At 42.0% G+C, this 20,448-nt stretch overlaps 1 protein-coding gene across 2 annotated transcripts in view; it reads left to right on the forward strand.

Moving 5' to 3' along the window:
• The window catches only part of tulp4a (TUB like protein 4a), a 32,761-nt gene extending 12,707 nt beyond the window's left edge, over window positions 1–20,054 (forward strand). For both annotated transcript variants that reach the window (XM_087175266.1, XM_087175267.1), the window contains 12 exons: window positions 3,234–3,362; window positions 4,597–4,758; window positions 5,264–5,444; window positions 9,418–9,525; window positions 9,712–9,878; window positions 10,454–10,678; window positions 10,937–11,171; window positions 12,214–12,358; window positions 12,961–13,105; window positions 13,346–13,439; window positions 13,548–17,032; window positions 17,133–20,054. In XM_087175266.1, the coding sequence (XP_087031392.1) occupies window positions 3,234–3,362; window positions 4,597–4,758; window positions 5,264–5,444; window positions 9,418–9,525; window positions 9,712–9,878; window positions 10,454–10,678; window positions 10,937–11,171; window positions 12,214–12,358; window positions 12,961–13,105; window positions 13,346–13,439; window positions 13,548–17,032; window positions 17,133–17,249 (5,193 nt within the window). In that variant the 3' untranslated portion in view covers window positions 17,250–20,054. The remainder of the gene's footprint in view (window positions 1–3,233; window positions 3,363–4,596; window positions 4,759–5,263; window positions 5,445–9,417; window positions 9,526–9,711; window positions 9,879–10,453; window positions 10,679–10,936; window positions 11,172–12,213; window positions 12,359–12,960; window positions 13,106–13,345; window positions 13,440–13,547; window positions 17,033–17,132) is intronic.
• The last annotated feature ends 394 nt before the right edge of the window (window positions 20,055–20,448 follow it).

Here is a 20,448-nt window from a genome sequence, read left to right on the forward strand (position 1 = left end):
AATTCTTTTATATTTCAATCTAAGGTATTTTGAGTCAATATGAGTAAGTAATAATCTTAAGTACTTGTCTTTGACCATGCAGAATATAATGATTAATATAATCTGTATGTGTTTGCATGTGTGCATATGCCTATTCTGCCCATGATCTCTTTGGCCCCTCGCTATCTTGTGGCTTCTCACTCTTATCCTGTCTGCCTCCATGTGACGTCTGATCTCCCAGATCGCTGCGTCACACTGAGGTGCTCAGCTGTCCCCCTCGTGGGATGCCTGACTAGCTCACACTAATCTCCACACTGAGCTAAATTTACACACACACACACACACACACACACACACACACACACACACACACACACACACACACACACACACATACACATACATACAGAGATTATTCTCACCTTTATGGGGCTACAGATAAGTGTGCTCACATGCAAGACAGAGCATGTGTTAACCCTATACTAATGTCTTCTTTGTTGTTTTTCTTTTGGTCCTTTTTGGCCCTTCTTTGTTAGCAGTGTGCATTGTATGAATGATGTTAGAATTATGCAGAGTCAAGCCTCTACCTAATCTAAAGCCTCATGTCTACACTGGCTGGAGCTGAATTATGTTGTATAATACCATCCGGAAAATCCATTTTGCTCACCAGAGGTTGCAGACAGTGCATGGAAGGAGTAACAACACAGATTTGTATTCCCCCACTGAGATGCTTGTGCATGGAAATGTTTTATCTTTAACAATACTACAGCCGAAGCCCATCATTTTTGTGCCCAGTGAGCACTTCTGCATCAGGTGACTGAATGATAGATGGCAGGGTGCTTTCAGTGGTCCATGAATATGGTCAACTCTGTCACAATGTCATAGAGACTTTAGCTGCAGACCTGCACCAGTTTGGGTCTCATTGTGTCCGCTTCCCTGCGGCTTGCCAGCTGAGACACACCTACAGAGCAACATTAGGATTTATACTACCGGGAGTGGGAGTGAAAACACAGTAAGTCTGGCTCACAGGACACCTTATTGCTGAGGGAGCAGGGCCAGGAGAGCACTGAATGCCACTGTGAACTTATTACACTTCAGGCCTGTATATGGTGTATTCATATAAACATGTTTGTGCGAGACAGATCTCTTTATATTCAGTAAGGATAACTCTGTCGCAAGACAGTGACAAATGGGGAATTGTTGGGAAACTGCAGAGTAAATGTCACTGGTTACTGGAGTTACCTCAGTGTTGCTTCTGTAATTGCATAGAAGCATCTTCTGCTGGAAAATTACTTAAGTACAGTGTAGTAAATATTCCCCTGTATATAATCTCAGAAAATAGACCAACCTGAACAAAAACTACCTGGGATTTCTCTCACCATGGTTATTATCAAACTAACTTCCCAACACTGTGACACGCTGCTCATAGTATTTTCTGTGAAGTGAAATTATGATGTGATTGATCGGTCACCTGCTAAGCTGAACTTGATATCAGTGTAGTTACAGATTTCAATTTAAACAATGGCCTCACTCATTAAATACGTGGCCTTGACTATGATCTAGCACCACTGCTCTTTGTCCCTAAAGCTTAATCAGCCTAGTGTTATATTTTATTAAAAAGGAAATCATTTCTCCTGACGTTAGTGGAGGCACTTTTTATTCTAGTCTAGCAGGGTGCTTCCAACACTGCAGGACACTGAAATAGTTCACACTGGGTAGCAAAGTTTTGTTTTTAATCCAGTTTTGCAACATTGTTGTCTTAAAGTTTGGTGCTTATTTATTATTTTTGCAAAGATTTAATTTTAATTTTAAAAACAGTTCTTAACTGAAATGGATTTGTTAATGCAGCCTGTAACCAATCAGGTGGCATTGGTGTAAGAAGATGTATAAAATACAGCTGAAGGAATGATTGTGTACTTTGGAGGAAAATAGAAATATATATTTAAAACTTTTTTTTTTTAATAAAAAAAATAATTTATGGGGGGATCAGGGGGTCATGTTTGGGGAAAAAGAGCAAGACTGGCTGGCTTATCTAACTCTCAGCCACTGATCTGTTGGACTTGAACTCAGAGAGTGTAAGCCCCGCTAAAACCTGTCCTGTGTTGTGTGTTCGAGCGTGTACAGCCCACGTGCTTCACTCAGCGAGAGCAGAGCTGCTCCCTGCTTAGGATTATTCCCCTGGGAATAGGCTGAGTCACGCTACAGAAGACCAGACAGATAGAGACAGAGAGGAGAGGGGGCTGAATGGAGTTTGTAATGGGTGCCTTTTTAAGATGGGTGACACTGACAAAGAAAGAGGTTATGAACAGTTTCATCTATATTGCTCTCTGCCAGTGTTCAACACTGTCCTCCTCTGCAACTCATCCCTCAGTGTAATGATGATCCATCTTTCTATCTGCTGACCTCAGGTCAAATATAGAAACCCATGCATCTGTGAAAAGCTGCTGTTAGTGGTTCTACAGTTTACAGTTTTGGCCACAATATAGTATTTTCTGTAGGGACGTTCCTGCATCAGTGCACTCAGTCTCCCTTCAGTTTTTCCTTCTTTCCTTTCTTTGCATCTCTTACTGTTGCTTTCTTTTTTAAATTTAGACATTTACCTTAAATTCTAATATCTCCAAAATTATTTTTCAAGCAAACTAAATGCTTTCAATAAAATGAAAAATAGAAACATACACACCTTCAGGTACCCATTAGAATTAAATGACAAACCAGGAGGAACACTCAGGAATTTCAAGGTTTGAAGAAGAAGTGTGGTACAGAAGGAAACGGAAGGACAGGAAACAGAATAATTGAATCTCATTGTCTTTAATAGCCAGGATATTAGCAGCTCCTTTGCGACTTTTTCAAAATGAGGTTAACCCACTTTGTGATATATTTTCATCTGGTTTAATGCTAAATTTAGCACATTGAAATGTGGGAACTTGGATTTTGCTTCCTGCATTTTAGGCATTCAGCTGATATTCTCATTTAGAGCAATTTACTGTGAGTGTACAGGCAAGAGTTCAGTGTCTTGATCAAGGGCACTATGTTGTTGATTATCTTAAATTATCTGTAGGTAAGAGGGCATAGAGTCACATGAAGGCCACTGCTAAATTATTTGCCATACTTTACACAACACAATCTGGGATACAATTTACTAATTAATTATCTGTCTGAAAATACTACTACTACTTTCACTAGGGGACACTGATAGGAACAGAAACATTAGCTCCAAATCATTTTCTCCCTCTTCTGCTTTGTGTCTCTGTAAGGTGGTGTTGGTGCGGTGGAATGAGCCCTTCCAGAAACTGGCCACCTGTGATACAGATGGAGGAATCTTTGTTTGGATCCAGTACGAGGGCCGCTGGTCCGTGGAGCTGGTCAATGACCGTGGAGCTCAGGTAAGATACATTACGCAGAAACGGGACATGATCTCAATCAATAATTAAAAGTGCTTATTTACTTAAACGTATTGTAATGTACTTTGCAGGGATAAAATATGAAAAGCATATACATAAATAACAAAAATACATTCAATTACAATAGGGTGAATACAAATAGTCAGTAGAAGCACACTATACAAGAGTAATGGGAGCAAAACTCATAGCAGCAACAACAAATACTAAAAAAAGGGAGTGAATTACACAAATATCTGATCCATTTGCCTCTAACATTTCACATGCCAATTTAAATAAATAACTGCTAAGGAAATATATTATGTGTAGGTTCATCAATCAATCACTGTCCTATGCTGAGCTCAGTCTGACACATCTTGACATCATCTTATCTTTTGTGATCAATTTTGTTAGTAGATGACAGTCTAAACAATTGGCACACACTTTAAGTATATGGCCTATGCCATATGAAATAGCACCTCTGCTCTTTTCTACTAGAGATTACCTTTTCATGTCACACAAGGGTATTAATATATACAGACAATAGCAGAGGCAGTCATTTTACTTAAAGCAGATCCTTTCACTATTACCAGTGTGCAGGAGGCTATGTTTTCTGACAGCACTGTTAATACTGGAATACAACTATAAATTTCAAGGTAAAAAAAATGACAAGTGTAAATGTCTCGCTAGTGGCTCCTAGAGGCCGTTCTCTTAAAGTGTTCTGAAATGACTGTCTTCATCTTTGGAGCCCTGATAGTGAGAGTGACATGAACATTATTAACAAAGACCAGTTTCTTATTCATTCCCAAAATTATTCTACAGAGCTGAAGGTGGCATCTTAAAATTCCTTCTTTATCTGACCAACTGTCCAAAAACCAAGATATTCAGTTGACTATGACCTATGACAAAAGAAAAGCAGCAAATCCACAAATTTGAAATCAGAGAATGTTTGGCATTTTTGCTAGAAAAATGACTTGAACAATTAATCAATTGTCAAAATAGTTGCCAATTATTTTTCTGTCAGTCATCTTATTGCAAAATCATGTAATTGCGTCACTTCTTCATTCCAAAATTACAGTTAAAATGAACATTAGAGGCTACTGATACTGCACATAATAAGAGAGGTGTATACAAAGGCAGAATTACCATAATAACACAATTAACCTGAGAATATTGATTAACCTAGTAATCTGTCAGTAACACCATTTGATTCTTAACTGACATGTCTTGTCCCCTGTAGGTGAGTGATTTCACCTGGTCCCATGATGGCACCCAGGCTCTCATCTCCTATCGTGATGGCTTTGTCCTGGTGGGATCAGTCAGTGGGCAGAGACACTGGTCCTCCGAGATCAACCTGGAAAGCCAGATTACCTGTGGTATCTGGACCCCTGATGACCAGCAGGTAACATACACACACACCCCACAGCCCCAATTGCACTGTGCACTATGCCAGTCTTTCAATGCTAATAGATGTAGAAATTTTAGATTTTCATTTGCCTTTTAGTATGTAGACTTGTCATTCAAAAAGCAGAGACAGGCCCTGAGGGAGATCAGCTGAGAGTGACGGCAAGCATTCTCTGTCTTGAATGTGTTGTGGTTTTGTTAGGCTATGTATTTGCTCTCGTGCTCTTACACTGTCAGTTCAGGTTGGATGTCATCAAGCTTTCATTCTGTATATTTGTCTCTGTCTTTGTTCATCACCTTCATCCCATTTATGTCTATTTCTCCAAGTTGTTTTCCTTGTGATATGTATTTCTCTGGGCTTCCTTTAGATCTGTCATCTCTTTTTCTATTTCTAAGCATGCCTCCGTTTCTGTCTTTGTTATTCTGTCTTTGTGTCCAAGTTAATTTTATCTTGGTATCTCTTTCTTCTTCTCCCTAATAACTCTTCACTGTTTCTGTCCCAGGTGTTGTTTGGTACAGCAGACGGACAGGTGATAGTGATGGACTGCCACGGGCGCATGCTGGCCCACATACTGCTGCATGAGTCGGATGGCATTGTCAGCATGTCCTGGAACTACCCCAGTTTCCTGGTGGAGGACAGCAGTGAGAGCGACACAGACTCTGACGACTACTCCCCACCTCAAGGTTTGCTGTTTAGGGTTTGATTTGAATAGTAGACTCTTAACTTTCACCTACTCAAACCCCTCACCTTCAACCTTCAGTTTCTACCAGGGCCTTTGGGCGCTTAGAGATTGAGACACGTACAATATAAATGCAACGTGCCTAGTTCAATTCCAGCCAGGAGCTTTGGTTGCATGTCTATCCTTCATATTCCTACTCACCTCTCCACTGAAAATGAACACCAACAAAAAAAACCTTTGTCTGCCCACACTTCTTAGTCTAGACAGTTCACTCATATTTTCTATCATTTCTCCATTGCAAACTACTTATCTGGCTAAATATTTCCAGATCTACAGCATCAAACTATCGAATTATCATCGAACATGTTTGCATTTGGTGGCTAATCTTGATGAGTAATATGAGCCAAAGTAAAATCAGTCTGAAGTTATGTTAAAATCATTTAACTTGCACTTTTGTCCAATGTAACATACAATAAGTGCATTCAACCTCCATATAAACAAGCGCTAGATGTCATTTCATCTCTTGTTTGTCTTTTGTGTTAAGTAAGAACCTTTTCTGGAGTATTGTATGGAGTTTAGACTTTGCAGGCTGAGTTGTTAACACAGCAGCTACACTAAAAGTGTCTTCATCAGCCATGCAGCAAAAGCTGCACATTAGCAGCAACTGCAGTTCTCCATCAGTAGCTACACCACAACCATTCAAGTTCAGCCACAGTACTGCTGTGTACTCAGAAGTACAGACAGAGCTCATAGCCCAATATGCAATCTTGTACTAAGGAGCCTACTAAGATTTTACCAGTCTCTTAAAATGTTTAAATTGGAAATGTATCTGTTCTGACATAATGCAATGGATATACGTCTATGTAAGAGTATAATGTGGTGCAGAATTGGAGGGCAATCTGTGAAAGGTTTACTGAGCAAGGCATTGTGCCTATAGGGAGTACAGTGCTAGGGTGGAGTTGTCCAGCTGTTTCTTAAGTAGGTACTTCTATGCACAAGAAAGCAGATGTGGGGCCATCTGTGAGTTTCCCCTCTTTTTCCTCTACCTTTTACTGCTCATGCTCAGTCCAAGCAATGGATCTGATCAACAAACAATTTCAGCTGTGTCTTCTGAACTACAGAGCCAGTCATTAGCACTGTGTCTTTGTCATATTTAAATGTCTATCCTGGGGTACCCACTTTGCCCTGTGTAGTAGTACATGGGGTAGTACACTCCAAATAGTGGTAAGTTGTGCCAACCACACTGTGTACACTTTGGCAGTCAGAGCTATATATGTTGCTTTTTCTGTCAGCCATTTTTCCTGGGAAAACACAGTTTCATTTTGTTTGGTGTTAACTGTTGAGCTGAAGTGCAAAGGTATTCATTGGAGCTTATAGTTAGAAATGCAAGTCATTTGTGATACTGATCTCACAGGCAAATTTAGTAATGCAAGCCATTTGATGAAGCCTGAGGAGGTGATAATTCAACTTCTCTGCCAGGTGTGAAGACAGGGGAAGAGATGCATTGAAACAAAAGAGTGTGAAATGGAAGGTGGGTGGGTGACTGTGGTGAAAGATGGAGGGCAGGAGGTGTAGGAGGAGCACAGTGAAGAGAGCTCTCCTGCCATTGGGCTGTTGTTGCCACTGCACCTCCTGTTTGCTCTTTATGGTGCAGAGGCTGTTGTCATAACAGCAGCAGCTGTCAGGGTGTAAGTGTGTGTTCATCACTGTCCAATTGTACATTAGTGGAACAAAAAAGTCCCCTCTGTTGAAATTATGTGTTAATCTCGTCTGTCTGTGTTTTCAATTGCACTGTCTTTAACGAAATCCCCACGACTCTCATAAAATAAGATTAACTGCAGTGTCAAGGATATAGCCCTGGTACTTGAGCTTGATGCCACAGTTGACTGCAAGCTATTTTCAGAATTGGGGCCTGTTTTGGCCTCAGCAGCCCTATTTACACCACTGTCTACAACTTGAGGAAAGAAAATGGAAAAAAATAGCAGGAACAGTTGCGGAGTAAACACTTATTCCCCACTTGTAGATTCCCATCCAACTAACTTATTTTTACATTGTCATGGTTCACATATATTTTATTAATCATCTAATATATGCATGCCATTTCACCTTTTTTTTTTTGTCTTCATGTACTGTCAGCTTACACATATAAACACAATAGTGGCAATTTACAACAGTCAAAAGTGATTCTGGGAATATATCTGGTGAGTTCGATATCCAATTCAAATACAGTCCAGTGTGTATCTAGTACACTGGGACGTGAGCAGTCACACAACAGAAGAATTGCATGTGGTTACCTTTCCCCACCCTCCTGCTGCTTTCACCGTGTACACCAGCGCATTTGACAACCTAATTTTTATTGGTTCCTGTTTTGTTTTGTTTTGTATTGTTTTGTTTTTTACCTCCTTTTGTCTTCACCTTCATTAGTCCCAGTTGCTGAGGCTGAACTCTTGAGGGTCTGTCCTCATCCTGCTGTGCTATTTTTTATTTTTTTTATCCTTCCCTTCCACTTGTGTGCCAAGTGGTAAAGCTGAAAAGTGCTTGCCTTAGCTGGAACACTGATTATGCCCTAACTCACTAATTAAACCAGTCAATAGTAATTGATTTGACCTGATAGAAATTATCTCTCAAATGGACAACCTGACTGAGACACCAGGCTGCCTCTTCCTCCGCCTGCCAGATCTCTCTGTCATGATATATGATGATGACCGATTATCACTGCAAAGCACAGCACAACACTCTGCATTTACAGCAACATCATTTATATGATTTAATGCAACACTCTCAATGTAAACTGATTTCTATAAGGAAGTGGTAACCGTTATTGGGCTGAAAGTCAAGAAGAGGTGGATGTTTTATTGGTGGTAGTATTTGGGTCTTTGCAGGACTATGTGAATGGACAGAGTCAAAGCTGTTTTAATGAAAACATATTGTTCGTTGTCTGAAAATGTCTTATTTATAGCAGTTTGACTGAGAATGCCGCTTGTTTGCAGCAGTGAGATGTGCTGAGTGTTTTTCATTGCAGTTGTGTGTTCTCATGAATAGGGAACAATGGAAACTCACTGAAAATGAAATATAGTTGTCTCGGATATGGATCTGTCCTAGCCTTTCTCATAACAGCCCTCAACTACACCCACAGTAAACACACGCAGCCTCACAAATACACACACATACATAACCGCACACATGCACACACTCTGTCTTCCTCGCATCCAGTCTGTTTTTATGGCCCACTCTGGAAATGCATATTGATCACCGGATCCTCTGTAGGTTACCAGTATGATACCTCATTTATGGCTGCAACTAACAATTCTCTTCACTGTCAATTTTTCTGCCGATCATTTTCATGATCACTCACTTCGTCTATAAAATGTCAGGAAAAGTTTTCTAAAGCCCAAGGGGATGCCATCAAAATGCTTATTTTGTCCAACCAACTCTTCAAAACCTCCAGATTCAGTTTGCTACCAAGTAAGATGGACACAAGCAGCAAATCTTCACAGCTGAGAAGCTGGAACTAGGCAGTGTTTGGTATTTTTGCTTGAAAAAAAAAAACAAACGGTGAATCACGTATCAAAATAGTTGCTTTTTTTAGTTGATTGATTCATTGATTAATTAACTGATCATTTCAGCTCTTCCCTTAATTTATGTCAGGCTATATTGTGGATGTAATAAGCTGAAATGTTACTTACTCTCTGTGTTTTGCTATATAAAGTTAAATCCCCAGATAACACTCGTGTAGAATAATTTATTGCATTTTATTCATTGCACCGGTGTGTATAATTTTAACTTTAGTCCACCTTTGATAGACATTTATTGACATCCACTGTCAGTGCCACATTACTTAAATGTATTAACATACAAGTTATAGTTTCGTACATGGAAGAACAGTTTGCAGTTAATCCCAGTGTACTTTACACTGTCACATTATTGTTATTGTTATTATTATTAAGATGTTTGTGTTGTCCTTTGTCTCCTCTCAGTGCACAGCCAGAAGCCACTGCTGACAGTCAGCTTCACCTCTGGTGACATTAACCTGATGAACAACTACGATGACCTCTCTCCCACCCTCATTCGCACCGGTCTGAAAGGTGTGTGGGCGCCTTATCATTAATGTATACCTGAGTGTTCCAGCAACTTTGTCTCTTACATTATCTCTTACTATCTCTCTCTTACAAATTATGTCTCAAGGAATGTTGTGTTTTCTGTCTTTTGTCAAAATTTGCCTCATATGTTAATGTTCATAACATTATTTTCTTCCTTGTCCTGTGATGCAGATGTGGTGGTCCAATGGTGCTCACAGGGGGACCTCCTTGCAGTGGCAGGGATGGAGAGGACACTCCTCTCCCCTGACCCATCCTGTCCTCCCCCCACCAGGAATGCCATTGTCAAATTTTACAATGTTCAGGGTGAACACATCTACACACTGGACACACCAGCACAGGTGATCATCATCTGACAAAAACATTTTAATGCGTTACTTTAATGAGATTGTTGGTAAGTTAACAGTGAAACAAGTACATTAAGTAACAAAGTGAGATGACTCACTTTAAACATAGATTGAAGTTGAAAAGGTAGCATTTGCTGAATTACACACCTGTACAGTCTGGCCAAATGAATGACATTTCCACTCATAGACAAGTATATGACATTGTCTTTGTAAAAGCCAACTTTCAGTTTGTACATCAACATTCAGTATGTTGCACTGTGTGTCACACCATCCAAGAAGATTAAAGTAAAGACTAGTCTATTTGAGGATTCGCAGTGACCAAGGTCTGCTCAGCGGTCTGCCATAAGCATGCACATACCCTCATGTTTTTGTAAAATCTTGTTGAAGAAGACTGCTGTTCTCAGAATTCACTCTAAGCAATGTGCCCCTGCGAAGATGCAAAGTTCAAGAAAGAATTTGATCACAGCTATAACAAAAACCCCCAACATTTGCCAATCTTTCATGCTTGACATTAACCTTGTGAAAGGATGTGGTGCACCCTCTAATGTATCTTCTCCATTATCCTGCAGCGCCCAATCACCACGCTGTGCTGGGGTCACCGGGACTCTCGTCTGTTCTTGGCATGTGGCCCGGCGCTTTACGTTGTCCGAGTGGAGCACCGGGTTGCCAGCCTGCAGCTACTCTGCCAGCAGGGCATCGCCACGGCAGTGAAGGAGGAAAAAGATGTTGCCAAGCTCACCATGCCTTCCCGCCTCTCTTCTTACGTCACTGCCGCTTTCATCCCCACCATCAAGGTAACACAATGCAGGAGGGTGTTAGGGCCATTAAAACCATAAAATAAATGTGAAGAACTTCCAGGAAAGCTTCCAGCACCATACTAGTGCTGTCATAGATGTCACTTTCTGGGACGATGATATATGACTAAGATGAGCATACTTTGTAAAATGGCAGCTGAAGTGTAGTATGAGAAAACTAACACAGTAACTAAGTAACTAACACTGAATAAAATAAGTTTCTGAACAACTCTACAACCTCATGTTTTTCTCTTCCAGCCCCCCATCCCAGATCCCAACAACATGCGTGATTTTGTGAGCTACCCAACAGCTGGGAACGAGCGTCTGCACTGTACCATGAAACGTACAGAGGATAACCCTGAAGTGGGGGGGCCCTGCTACACTCTGTACCTGGAGTACCTAGGAGGTCTGGTGCCTATCCTCAAGGGCAGACGAATAAGTAAACTGCGTCCGGAGTTCGTCATTATGGACCCCAAGACAGATGGGAAAACAGGTAGAACTGAGCTCCCTTCATATTGGCAACCTAACAAAATGTAATAACCTAACCAGAAAATAATTTCCTAATTGACATTTTTGCTGATAATGGACTACAATCCAATCGCAATCACAATCACTAGGACATTTAAGTCAGCTGTTTAATATTAATACATTTGTATAAACAATAGTTGCTTATAAATATAAGCTAGTAAAACTGAGCTCTCTATTTATGGAATATGGTTAAGAGGAAAATGTGGGAGTTACTTGATATCCAGTGTTTTTTAATCCAGTTTTTGTCATTCTTTCCATTTTAACAGCTGAACTCTCATAACAGTAAAGTATATCATAATTTGACTTACCTCTGACTCCCATGTCAAATATATTTACTTTGGATTAAAACAAAGCACTATTACTATTGATCAAACAACAAACTTTTTTTGCAGTTTGTCTATATATTCCTGAAAATTTGAATTGCCAAATGTATTCCTCTCAGACATGTTTGCCTGCTCCAGTACTTTTCCAGTTATTTGAGTTTCTTGAGTTGGCGTTCAATGAGTTAGTATGTTTTAGTCACATAGGGCAGATTGGGCCCATGTTAATTAAAAGCTGCTTAATGGGGGCTCTGATGGCCCCTGGGTTCCTCATAAATCATGCCGCTGCCCCCCCACCCCCCACCCACACACAGTGATAAATGAAGCCAGCCATGAAATGGTTCCAGCCCATTCAGACTTTAATGTCCATCAAGTAAATTAGCCTGACCTAAACTAGAGCAGCAGTGGTTCACAAACTCCATATGAATGAGGGAACAGAGAAAAAATCTGAACTACTGAAACAATGCCAGCTTTATTGTAATAATTGCCAAAAGACTGCTATTTTGTATTTATTTATTCCAATCTTTCCTTACTGATTTAAACTCTTTGAAACAGCAATATCACTCACAATTTAGCAGTGTTGATCGCAGGGGTAGAAGTTGGAAACTTAGGGACTTCACACTGATAACCCATTTGCTCGAAAGTAACTCCATTCTTTCCGTCCATCGTCCCATTTTCTCTCCTCAGATGAGATATACGGCAATAGTCTGATATCTGCCATGATCGACAGCTGTAACTGCTCAGACTCCAGTGACATTGAGCTGAGTGATGACTGGATTGGCAAGAAATCTCCAAAGATATCCAGGGGCAGCAAATCCCCCAAACTGCCCAGGTAACCAGACACTTGATCTGTGTGCACTGCAGCATGTCATCTATAACTAATATTTACTGTTTTTGTGTGTTTTTGACCCAGTAGCAGTCAACAGTCCAGGTGAAACACTCTGCCTGCAAGTTTCCACAGTATTAAATAAGTGGGGTCACAGTTATTCAGTGTGAATTGAGAAACATTTTGTATGCAAACTGAGATTTTTTTGGACTTGGAGTTATTAAAGGTTAGTTTTACATGTTTCTGTGAAAGGAGCGAGCCAAAGGATGAATTCAGATTTTTGACATAGCTGTTATATCATCCTACAACAACAACTTGAAAACATAAGAATTAACCTTTAAATGAATGTTAAATGACTATTTTGCCCTTTTTAATTTACATTTCTGCCCAATACAAATTGTACCAAAATAAGTGTAATTTTGCATTTTAGAAATTGTGTGGCATCCCAACTGTTATTGAAATATTAACCTTCCTATATTAACCCTTTGCATCAGTGATGCATTTAAATGGAATGTTCTTCGTTCGTTTTTTGTTTCACTGCATGCCTAAACTTTCTTTTTCATTTGCTACCTTCTCTGTAGAGACTTAGTTTGTCCCTTTACCAACAGGATCAACATTGATCCCAGAAAATCGCCCAAATTGTCCCGTGCTACACAGGAGATCTCCAGGTCACCACGGTTACCCATACGGAAGCCCTCTATTGGTTCACCTAGTCTAACACGGAGGGAATTTCCTCTAGATGACATCACTCAGGTAAAAGTCTAATTAATTGCCCACTAAGTGCATCAACACATGGCATTGTTGGCTGGCTGGGAAACCAGTGAGGGGGTCCATGCCATTTTTGCTACAGTGCTGTCACCTATGGATTAGTCAGGTAGCTGTTTGTCCAGGGGTGGGGGCAATGTTGCTTAATGATAAGCTCAAACATAAATGTTCTTCTACAGATTGTTGTATGTTTTCACAGAAAATAATCCATTTGTTCCTGTCTTGCAGCAAAATTACCTTGCTCAGGTCACATCCAATATTTGGGGAACAAAGTTCAAGATAGTGGGGTTGGCCACATTCTTGCCTACCAATCTAGGTGCAGGTAAACAATCCAAATCTTTGTCTTTGCCATTTTAAAGTTAATAAATAAATTAATAGAATTAGCCTTTATTTTTCATTTGCTCATTTTACCCTGTCCCTCTCTCCTCAGTCATCTATAAGACAAGCCTCCTCCATCTGCAGCCCAGACAGATGACCATCTACCTGCCAGAGGTGCGTAAGATCTCCATGGACTACATAAATCTGCCTGTCTTCAGCCCCAACGTCTTCAGTGAAGATGAAGATGACCTGCCTGTTACAGGCCCTGCTGGTGGTGCCGATGACAACCCTCCCTGCACTGTCAACATCCCTATTGCCCCCATCCATAGTCCTGCCCAGGCTATGTCCCCAGCTCAAAGCATCGGTCTGGTCCAGTCACTCCTAGCCAATCAAAATGTTCAGCTGGACGTCCTAACAAATCCCAGCACAACCCCTGCTGGAGCAGCTGCCGGTGGGTCAGACCAAAGTCAGGACACCATCCTGACAGCCCAGTACACAGTTCCCACCAGGTATTCTAGTCCTGGTCAGGTCATCTTTGGGGGACTGGAAATGGGTCGCCTAATGGTGGGACCTCCACCTTCCCATCATCCATCACAACAACCAAATCACCATCAACAGCAGCAGCAGCAGCACCAACAACTGCAGCAGCAACACCAACAACTGCAGCAGCAGCACCAACAACTGCAGCAGCAGCACCAACAACTGCAGCAGCACCAACAACTACAGCACCACCCACCACAAATTCAGCACCACCAACAACAGCTTCAGCAGCAACAGCAACTCCAACAGCAGCAGCAGCAGATGCTCCAGCACCAACACTTACAACAGCAGCAGCTTCAGCAACAGCACATTCAGCAGCAGCTTCAACACATGCAGCAGCAGCAACAGCATCAACAGCAGCTCCAACAGCACATACAGCAACAGCAACAACTGCAACAACAGCATCAACAAATTCAGCAGCAACTACAACAACAACAACAAATGCATCATCAACAGCAATCACAGCAGCAGCATCAGATACAACAACAGCAGCATCACCATCAACTTCAGCAGCAGCTTCAGATTCAAATCCCTGTTCCCTCCATGTCATCAGGACAGCCTTCAGCTGCAGCTGTGCACCAGCTACAACCGGGGGCACTGCAGATCCAGATCCCTCATCCACCTGATTTAGTGGTTGAGAGAGCAGTGGGGGGTGAACATGAGCACCTACTGAAAATCAAAACAACTCGGTCAACCCCACAGCTGGCTGAGGGTGATACAGTGGTGTTCAGTGCCCCTCTAGAGCTCAGCAAGATGAACCCCCCGCCCCCCTACCCCGGGACGGTGGCTGCTGCTGTGGCTGCTGCAGCGGCCGCTGCAGCCTCAGCATCAGCATCCGCTGCAGCCTCCAGTGCTGCATCTGGAACAGGAGGGGGAACCAGTGGGACTCCTCCTGGTGAGCTTTGTTTGAAGAAGGGAGAGTTTCCACTTTATCCTTCAGGTCAGCAACAAGCGCAATACCCCACACCACTGGGATATGAAAGGATAACAACATTTGACAGCAGTGGGAATGTGGAGGAAGTATGTCGTCCGCGAACGCGCCTTGTCTGCAATCAGAATGTGTATACACTCCAGGGACCTGGCAGCTCTGCCACTCTCAGGGTCACCTCTTCATCATCCTCCTCATCATCTGACAAGAAGATCCAGCTGCCCTATACATCTGCCACCCTCAATAGACTCACAGCACCTCGCTATTCCATACCCAGTGGAGACCCACCCCCATACCCTGACACAGCCAACCAGAACAGTGCTGTTAGCAGGAACCCTGGACAGAGGCTTGACAGCAGTCTGATCCATGCCACTCTCAGGAGAAACAGCCGAGAGGCCGCTCTCAAAGTTTCCCAGATGCTGGAACCGCCTAGACCACTGCCTCCTAAGGCCAAAAATAGCGCACTAGCAGCCTCATTCCAGCAGAGGGTGCCAACAGCCTTATACACCTGCAGTCAGTGTAGCAGTGGATCCAGTGTTGGAAGTACTGCCCCAGGGAGTGCTAATGGAATAGCAGGAGGAACTATTATCAGACAAGATTTCCCTCCCAGGAATGGGGCACCACACAGCACAGTTATCGTTCACTCCAACAGCACTACTCCTCTGGCCTCCCAGTCTTCTTATAACCTGCTGAGCTCTCTTGAAGGATCTGGGACTGCAGCAGGAGGAGGAAGTAACAGAGACAGGGCTGATTATGTTAATTCAGCATTTACTGAGGATGAAACACTGAATCAGACACTGAGGCATCTGGCACTAGGAGGAAATGATGCATCAGGCCTGGTTGTCAAACGCCCACCTCCTTATCAGTGGGACCCAGCTGCGACGGAGGAGGTGTGGGTTCCTCAGGAACGGACAGTAACATTGAACCCAACTGGCCCCCCCGGACCCCACAAACCACCTCCACTTATTCTTAGCCCAGCCCAGCACCTGGATGTTTCCAGGCTGCCTTTTGTTCTTTCTCCAAAGTCCCCCACCAGCCCCAGTGCTGCATCATTTCAAGCTGCAGCAGCAGCTGCAGGCTACCAAATCTCTCTCCAGTACCCTCCAGCAACTGCCTATTCTGGAGCCCAGCTCCAGCCCATCCCAGGGTCGCCACGCCCTTGCTCCTCCCCAAAGGAGGTGGTGGCACCAGTACCCTTCTCACAGCAGGATGCAACCCTTGTCTTACCGCCAGGTTACCCTGCAAACCTGGCAAACCTGGCCTGCTGCCCCCTCCCACCTATGTATCCAGGAGGAAGCACTTGTTCAGGGCTTCCCATTCCTCCCATTGCCCTGCATACACCTTGGGGTACCTATAACTCTTGCCCCCCTATGTCCAGTCCTGCAGTGCCACTTCCACCCAAAGCATCCCACATGACAGTAGACAAAAATGTCCTCTCTCCTCCCCCTCCTCCTCCTCCACCACCCCCTCCGCCACCACCAGCAGAACTGCAGAGCCATGGAGGATTACAAGAGGCCATGGCAGAAGCTGGAGAAGGTTTCCAGGAGGTGCTCTCCTTGACTGAGAGCCCTGTGCCACAGCGGTCTGAGAAGTTCAGCAAGAAGAACCGCAAGCGGGTGGATGGTCGGGCTGACGAGGCTAATATGCCACCACTGGCTGAAGGGAGCAAGTCGAAAAAGGAGGGCAGAGCTCTAGGTGATTTCAACTCACTCATCTCTAGTCCACGGCTGGGAGGAAGGGACAAGAAGAAGCTGAAGGGACAGAAAGAACAGCAATTGAAGGCTAAGAAGCTGAGTAAGACCACTGCCAATAGTGAGTTCCAAGACAGTTCAGAAAGTGAGCCAGAGCTGTTCATCAGTGGGGATGAGCTTCTCAATCAGTGCCAGAGTGGTAAGAAGGGCTGGAAAAGTAAGAGGAATCTGAGGGCTGCCAGTGAACTGGATGAGATCAAATGTCGAAAGGCCAATGAGAAGGAGGACAGAGGGCTGGGCAGCCAGGGGTTTGTCTATGTCATGGCCAACAAGCAGCCACTGTGGAATGAAGCCACGCAGGTCTACCAGCTGGACTTTGGTGGGCGCGTCACACAGGAATCTGCCAAGAACTTTCAAATTGAACTAGAGGGCAGACAGGTAAGAGAGCTCCAGTTCAAGAAATATCACTCAGTGTGTAACAATAGTATCTTCTTTGCCTATAATCTGTACTAACTTTTTTGTTTGTATTTTTACACAGGTGATGCAGTTTGGCAGGATTGATGGCAACGCCTACATCCTGGACTTCCAGTATCCCTTCTCTGCTGTTCAGGCCTTTGCAGTGGCTTTAGCCAATGTCACTCAACGCCTCAAATGACATGTCCCATCCCTACTTACCCTGAGTTATATCTGGGATTTAAATGCAATCTGTTGAAGGGGCACAGTTGTTTCATTTGAGATTAATAAACTTTGATTTCGGAGAGAAGAGTAAAATCAGCCCTAGTCACAGAAAGAGATACAATCATGCTGCACTACACAATGCTGCCACTAGAAATGGTGCAATAAGCATTGGCTGCATTTGCCAAGGATGCCCTCAGATTTGCTCTGTTTGGAAGTCAGTGGCACCTTGCAAAGCATGTAAGGCCAAAGAGCTGAGCTTTGGTAATTGTCATGCAAATAAATGCTGCTTTTGCTAGAAGAAGCTTATAGACATGATAACCTATCGGTTAACTGAGAGAGGAATTGTCAAGGTGCAGTTTTCAAAAGAGGCAGCAGTAATACTTGAAAACCACACTCTGGAGATCAAAGATGTTTTTTCTCCAGAGCGCACAGGTACTACTGGGCACTGAAATCCATTGCTGTACAAAACTTCAGTGAAACAGTTACCACTTTATGATACTGCTTTTGCTTTTAGAATGTTATTAAATGACTAAACATGGTGGAGGGTAGGGGGGACTTTTTGTTTTTGCTCTCTGCCATTCCTTTTGCTCAGTCTATCTTGGCTGGAATTGAGGCTTAGATATATGCATCCTTTAGGAGCACGACTAAGAGTTCACACTTTTCACTGTTGTGAAAGGTGTGTCACTGTTGGGAAGGTCAAGGAGTAAATATATCTGAGGTGAACTGCAGTCTTTTCCACATGGTTTCCTGGGACTTTGAAGGAAGAAGAAATGTTCCTCTGCTACATGGATTAATTTATATGTACATTTTGTTGTTTATCTGTTCAGATATGAATTTTGACATTATTATCATTGTGATATACAATCTTCATACCCTGTCAACATAGATTTCAACTTACCTGCTTTATTTGGGAGACTAGTGACTGAATTTGAATAATGCTGTGGAATATTGAGGTGGGAGCGGTGTACAGAACAGCTTTGACTGACATATCCTGTACTTAGGGAAATATCTACATAAGGTGACATGGGTGTAAAAGAAGTCGCCAAGGCCTAGATTGAACAACTTAACCTGTGGCATGAAGTGATTTGTCACCTGTTGTCACTTCTGTGAAGTGAGTTCATGGGGGGGGGGCTGTCCCTGCTCTCACAGACCACACTAAACATGTTATCAAGGTACAGGAAATATTTTTCTATATTTCACCTATGCCATTTCATACTCTTCAGAAGTCATGTAAATACATATCAGTCATGTAAATGTTGTAAAGAGACTAGGGTGACTTTGACAGATGTCTGTTTCCACCTGTTTCCACTGTGTTTAAAGTGTAATTTCAGGTGTGGAGCAAAGCTGTAGTACTGTTTAACTCAACAGCTACAACCACAAAAAAGTTAACAGTTAAGCTGAAATCATTGTCACTGAATCTTTGAAGTCAGAACTCCAATGAAGGATGAAGCTATTGAAATCTGTTCATTTAGTAAGCTGACACTGAAATCACTGAAAAGCTGGTTTATTTTTTTTTTCTTTCAGCCAGTGAAGCTTGTGTTCATGTTAAACTAAGGACACAGAGCAGGGCCAGCTGATATCTGCAGTGGGTTTTATTTGTATAAGATGGTAGCCAAAATCACTAAAAAGGGCAGTAATATTTAGGCTAAGCAACATAAGGTTCGTGTAATTAGGGTTACCACAAACATTTGTGCCAAAATATGCATTTGCTAAAATTGGAAAGTTGGAAAAAATGGGTCTAGAGGGAGGTGTAACTTAATACTTAGTATTTAAAAAAGCTATCACTTTGGACCAGCTCTGCTTTGGTCTCTGAATTTATGAGATTATTATATAGGTTATTGTGATTTGTCAAAATCAAAACGAAATGCATGTTTGTCTGAGGAGGGTTGTAAGGATGAGGATTGGAAAAAAAAAAAGTCTCTACTGATCCTAAAAAATGAAAAGAACATGAGCATGGCATAAAGAAAATATCCACCTTTTGTGTTAGTTGTGCAATACTTTTTTTGAAGAAAATTTTTTTTGTCATCACTTTTGACCACAGTTTGATACCGTTCCTTTAGTTCAGCATCTCAGTTGCTGGTCTGTATATTTTATTTATGAGATTATTTCCTAAAGGAGATATAGTATCTATACATACTGTATATTGTGGAGTTTTCAGAACATTTCTTTGTGTTGATAAAAGTTTGTTACAAGTGTAGCCCAAATTGTGAGATTGGAATGCGGGGCGGGGCGGGCTTGGGAAGGGGCAAATTATGTGTTTTGTGAAGTTTGCATTGGATGGAAAAGATGTGAATGAGTCAGTGCCCAGTTTAGTGTAGCTGATAGACTAGTTGTGTAGAGTGTAACTGTCAAGTCGAGGTGTGTCTGTATTCAACTGTGCAGTCTACCAATCCCATCAGTGTTAAATCTATTATCTTCAAACGTGTGTGGGGTCATGGCTTCTTACACATACACACATCATTCACATAAGTTCACAAGTGTAAGCCACTGAGTTCATGTTCGGAATTGCCTATGGACTTAGGTTAAGGATTCACATTAAACTGATTTTATGAGATGACCTGTTGTAGATATTGTAGGATTTGGCTTTTCTTTAGAAAAGATATGTGCTTTGTATTTGTAGATGTAGACTTAAATGACAAAAACACTTGAAAAAAATCTGAGTCTGATTTGGTGACTGAACGTTTATAGTGAATGGATAGTAAGGCATGCCATGTAAATTATTTTATAATTGTATATGTCACGCATCTTTTGAATAAAACGTCATTGTTTCAGAAAAAAAAAACCCTTTGTCTCTTAAATATATCCAGTATTATTGTTGAATTCAAAGATGGCAATGTTCAAACATCACCAGCTATTGGCTAGAGTTTACTCAGTGGCTCCATAGTCTCAAACTGCAAACAATTTGAATTGTCATAGAAAGAAAAGCACAGGTGGAACTAATACTTTTAACAATATCTCTTTTCCATTTAAGTGTCTCTGCAAGTCATGACAATGAGCCGACAGGTACAATACCTGGGCCCTGGAACTGACACCTAAATGTAATGCAGCCATCATTAATCAACACTATTAATAACAGACCTTCCTGCTACGACATGATCAAAATCTTTGCTGAGAAAACTTTTCTAAAATTTGAGGATAAAACATTAGTATTAGTATTTTTTTCCTCATAATTAACA

This window comes from Seriola lalandi, unplaced genomic scaffold (genome assembly GCF_002814215.2).
Source record: "Seriola lalandi dorsalis isolate HSWRI2012SDOR001 ecotype SW California unplaced genomic scaffold, Sedor1 jcf7180002054438, whole genome shotgun sequence".
Taxonomy (NCBI): Eukaryota; Metazoa; Chordata; class Actinopteri; order Carangiformes; family Carangidae; genus Seriola; species Seriola lalandi.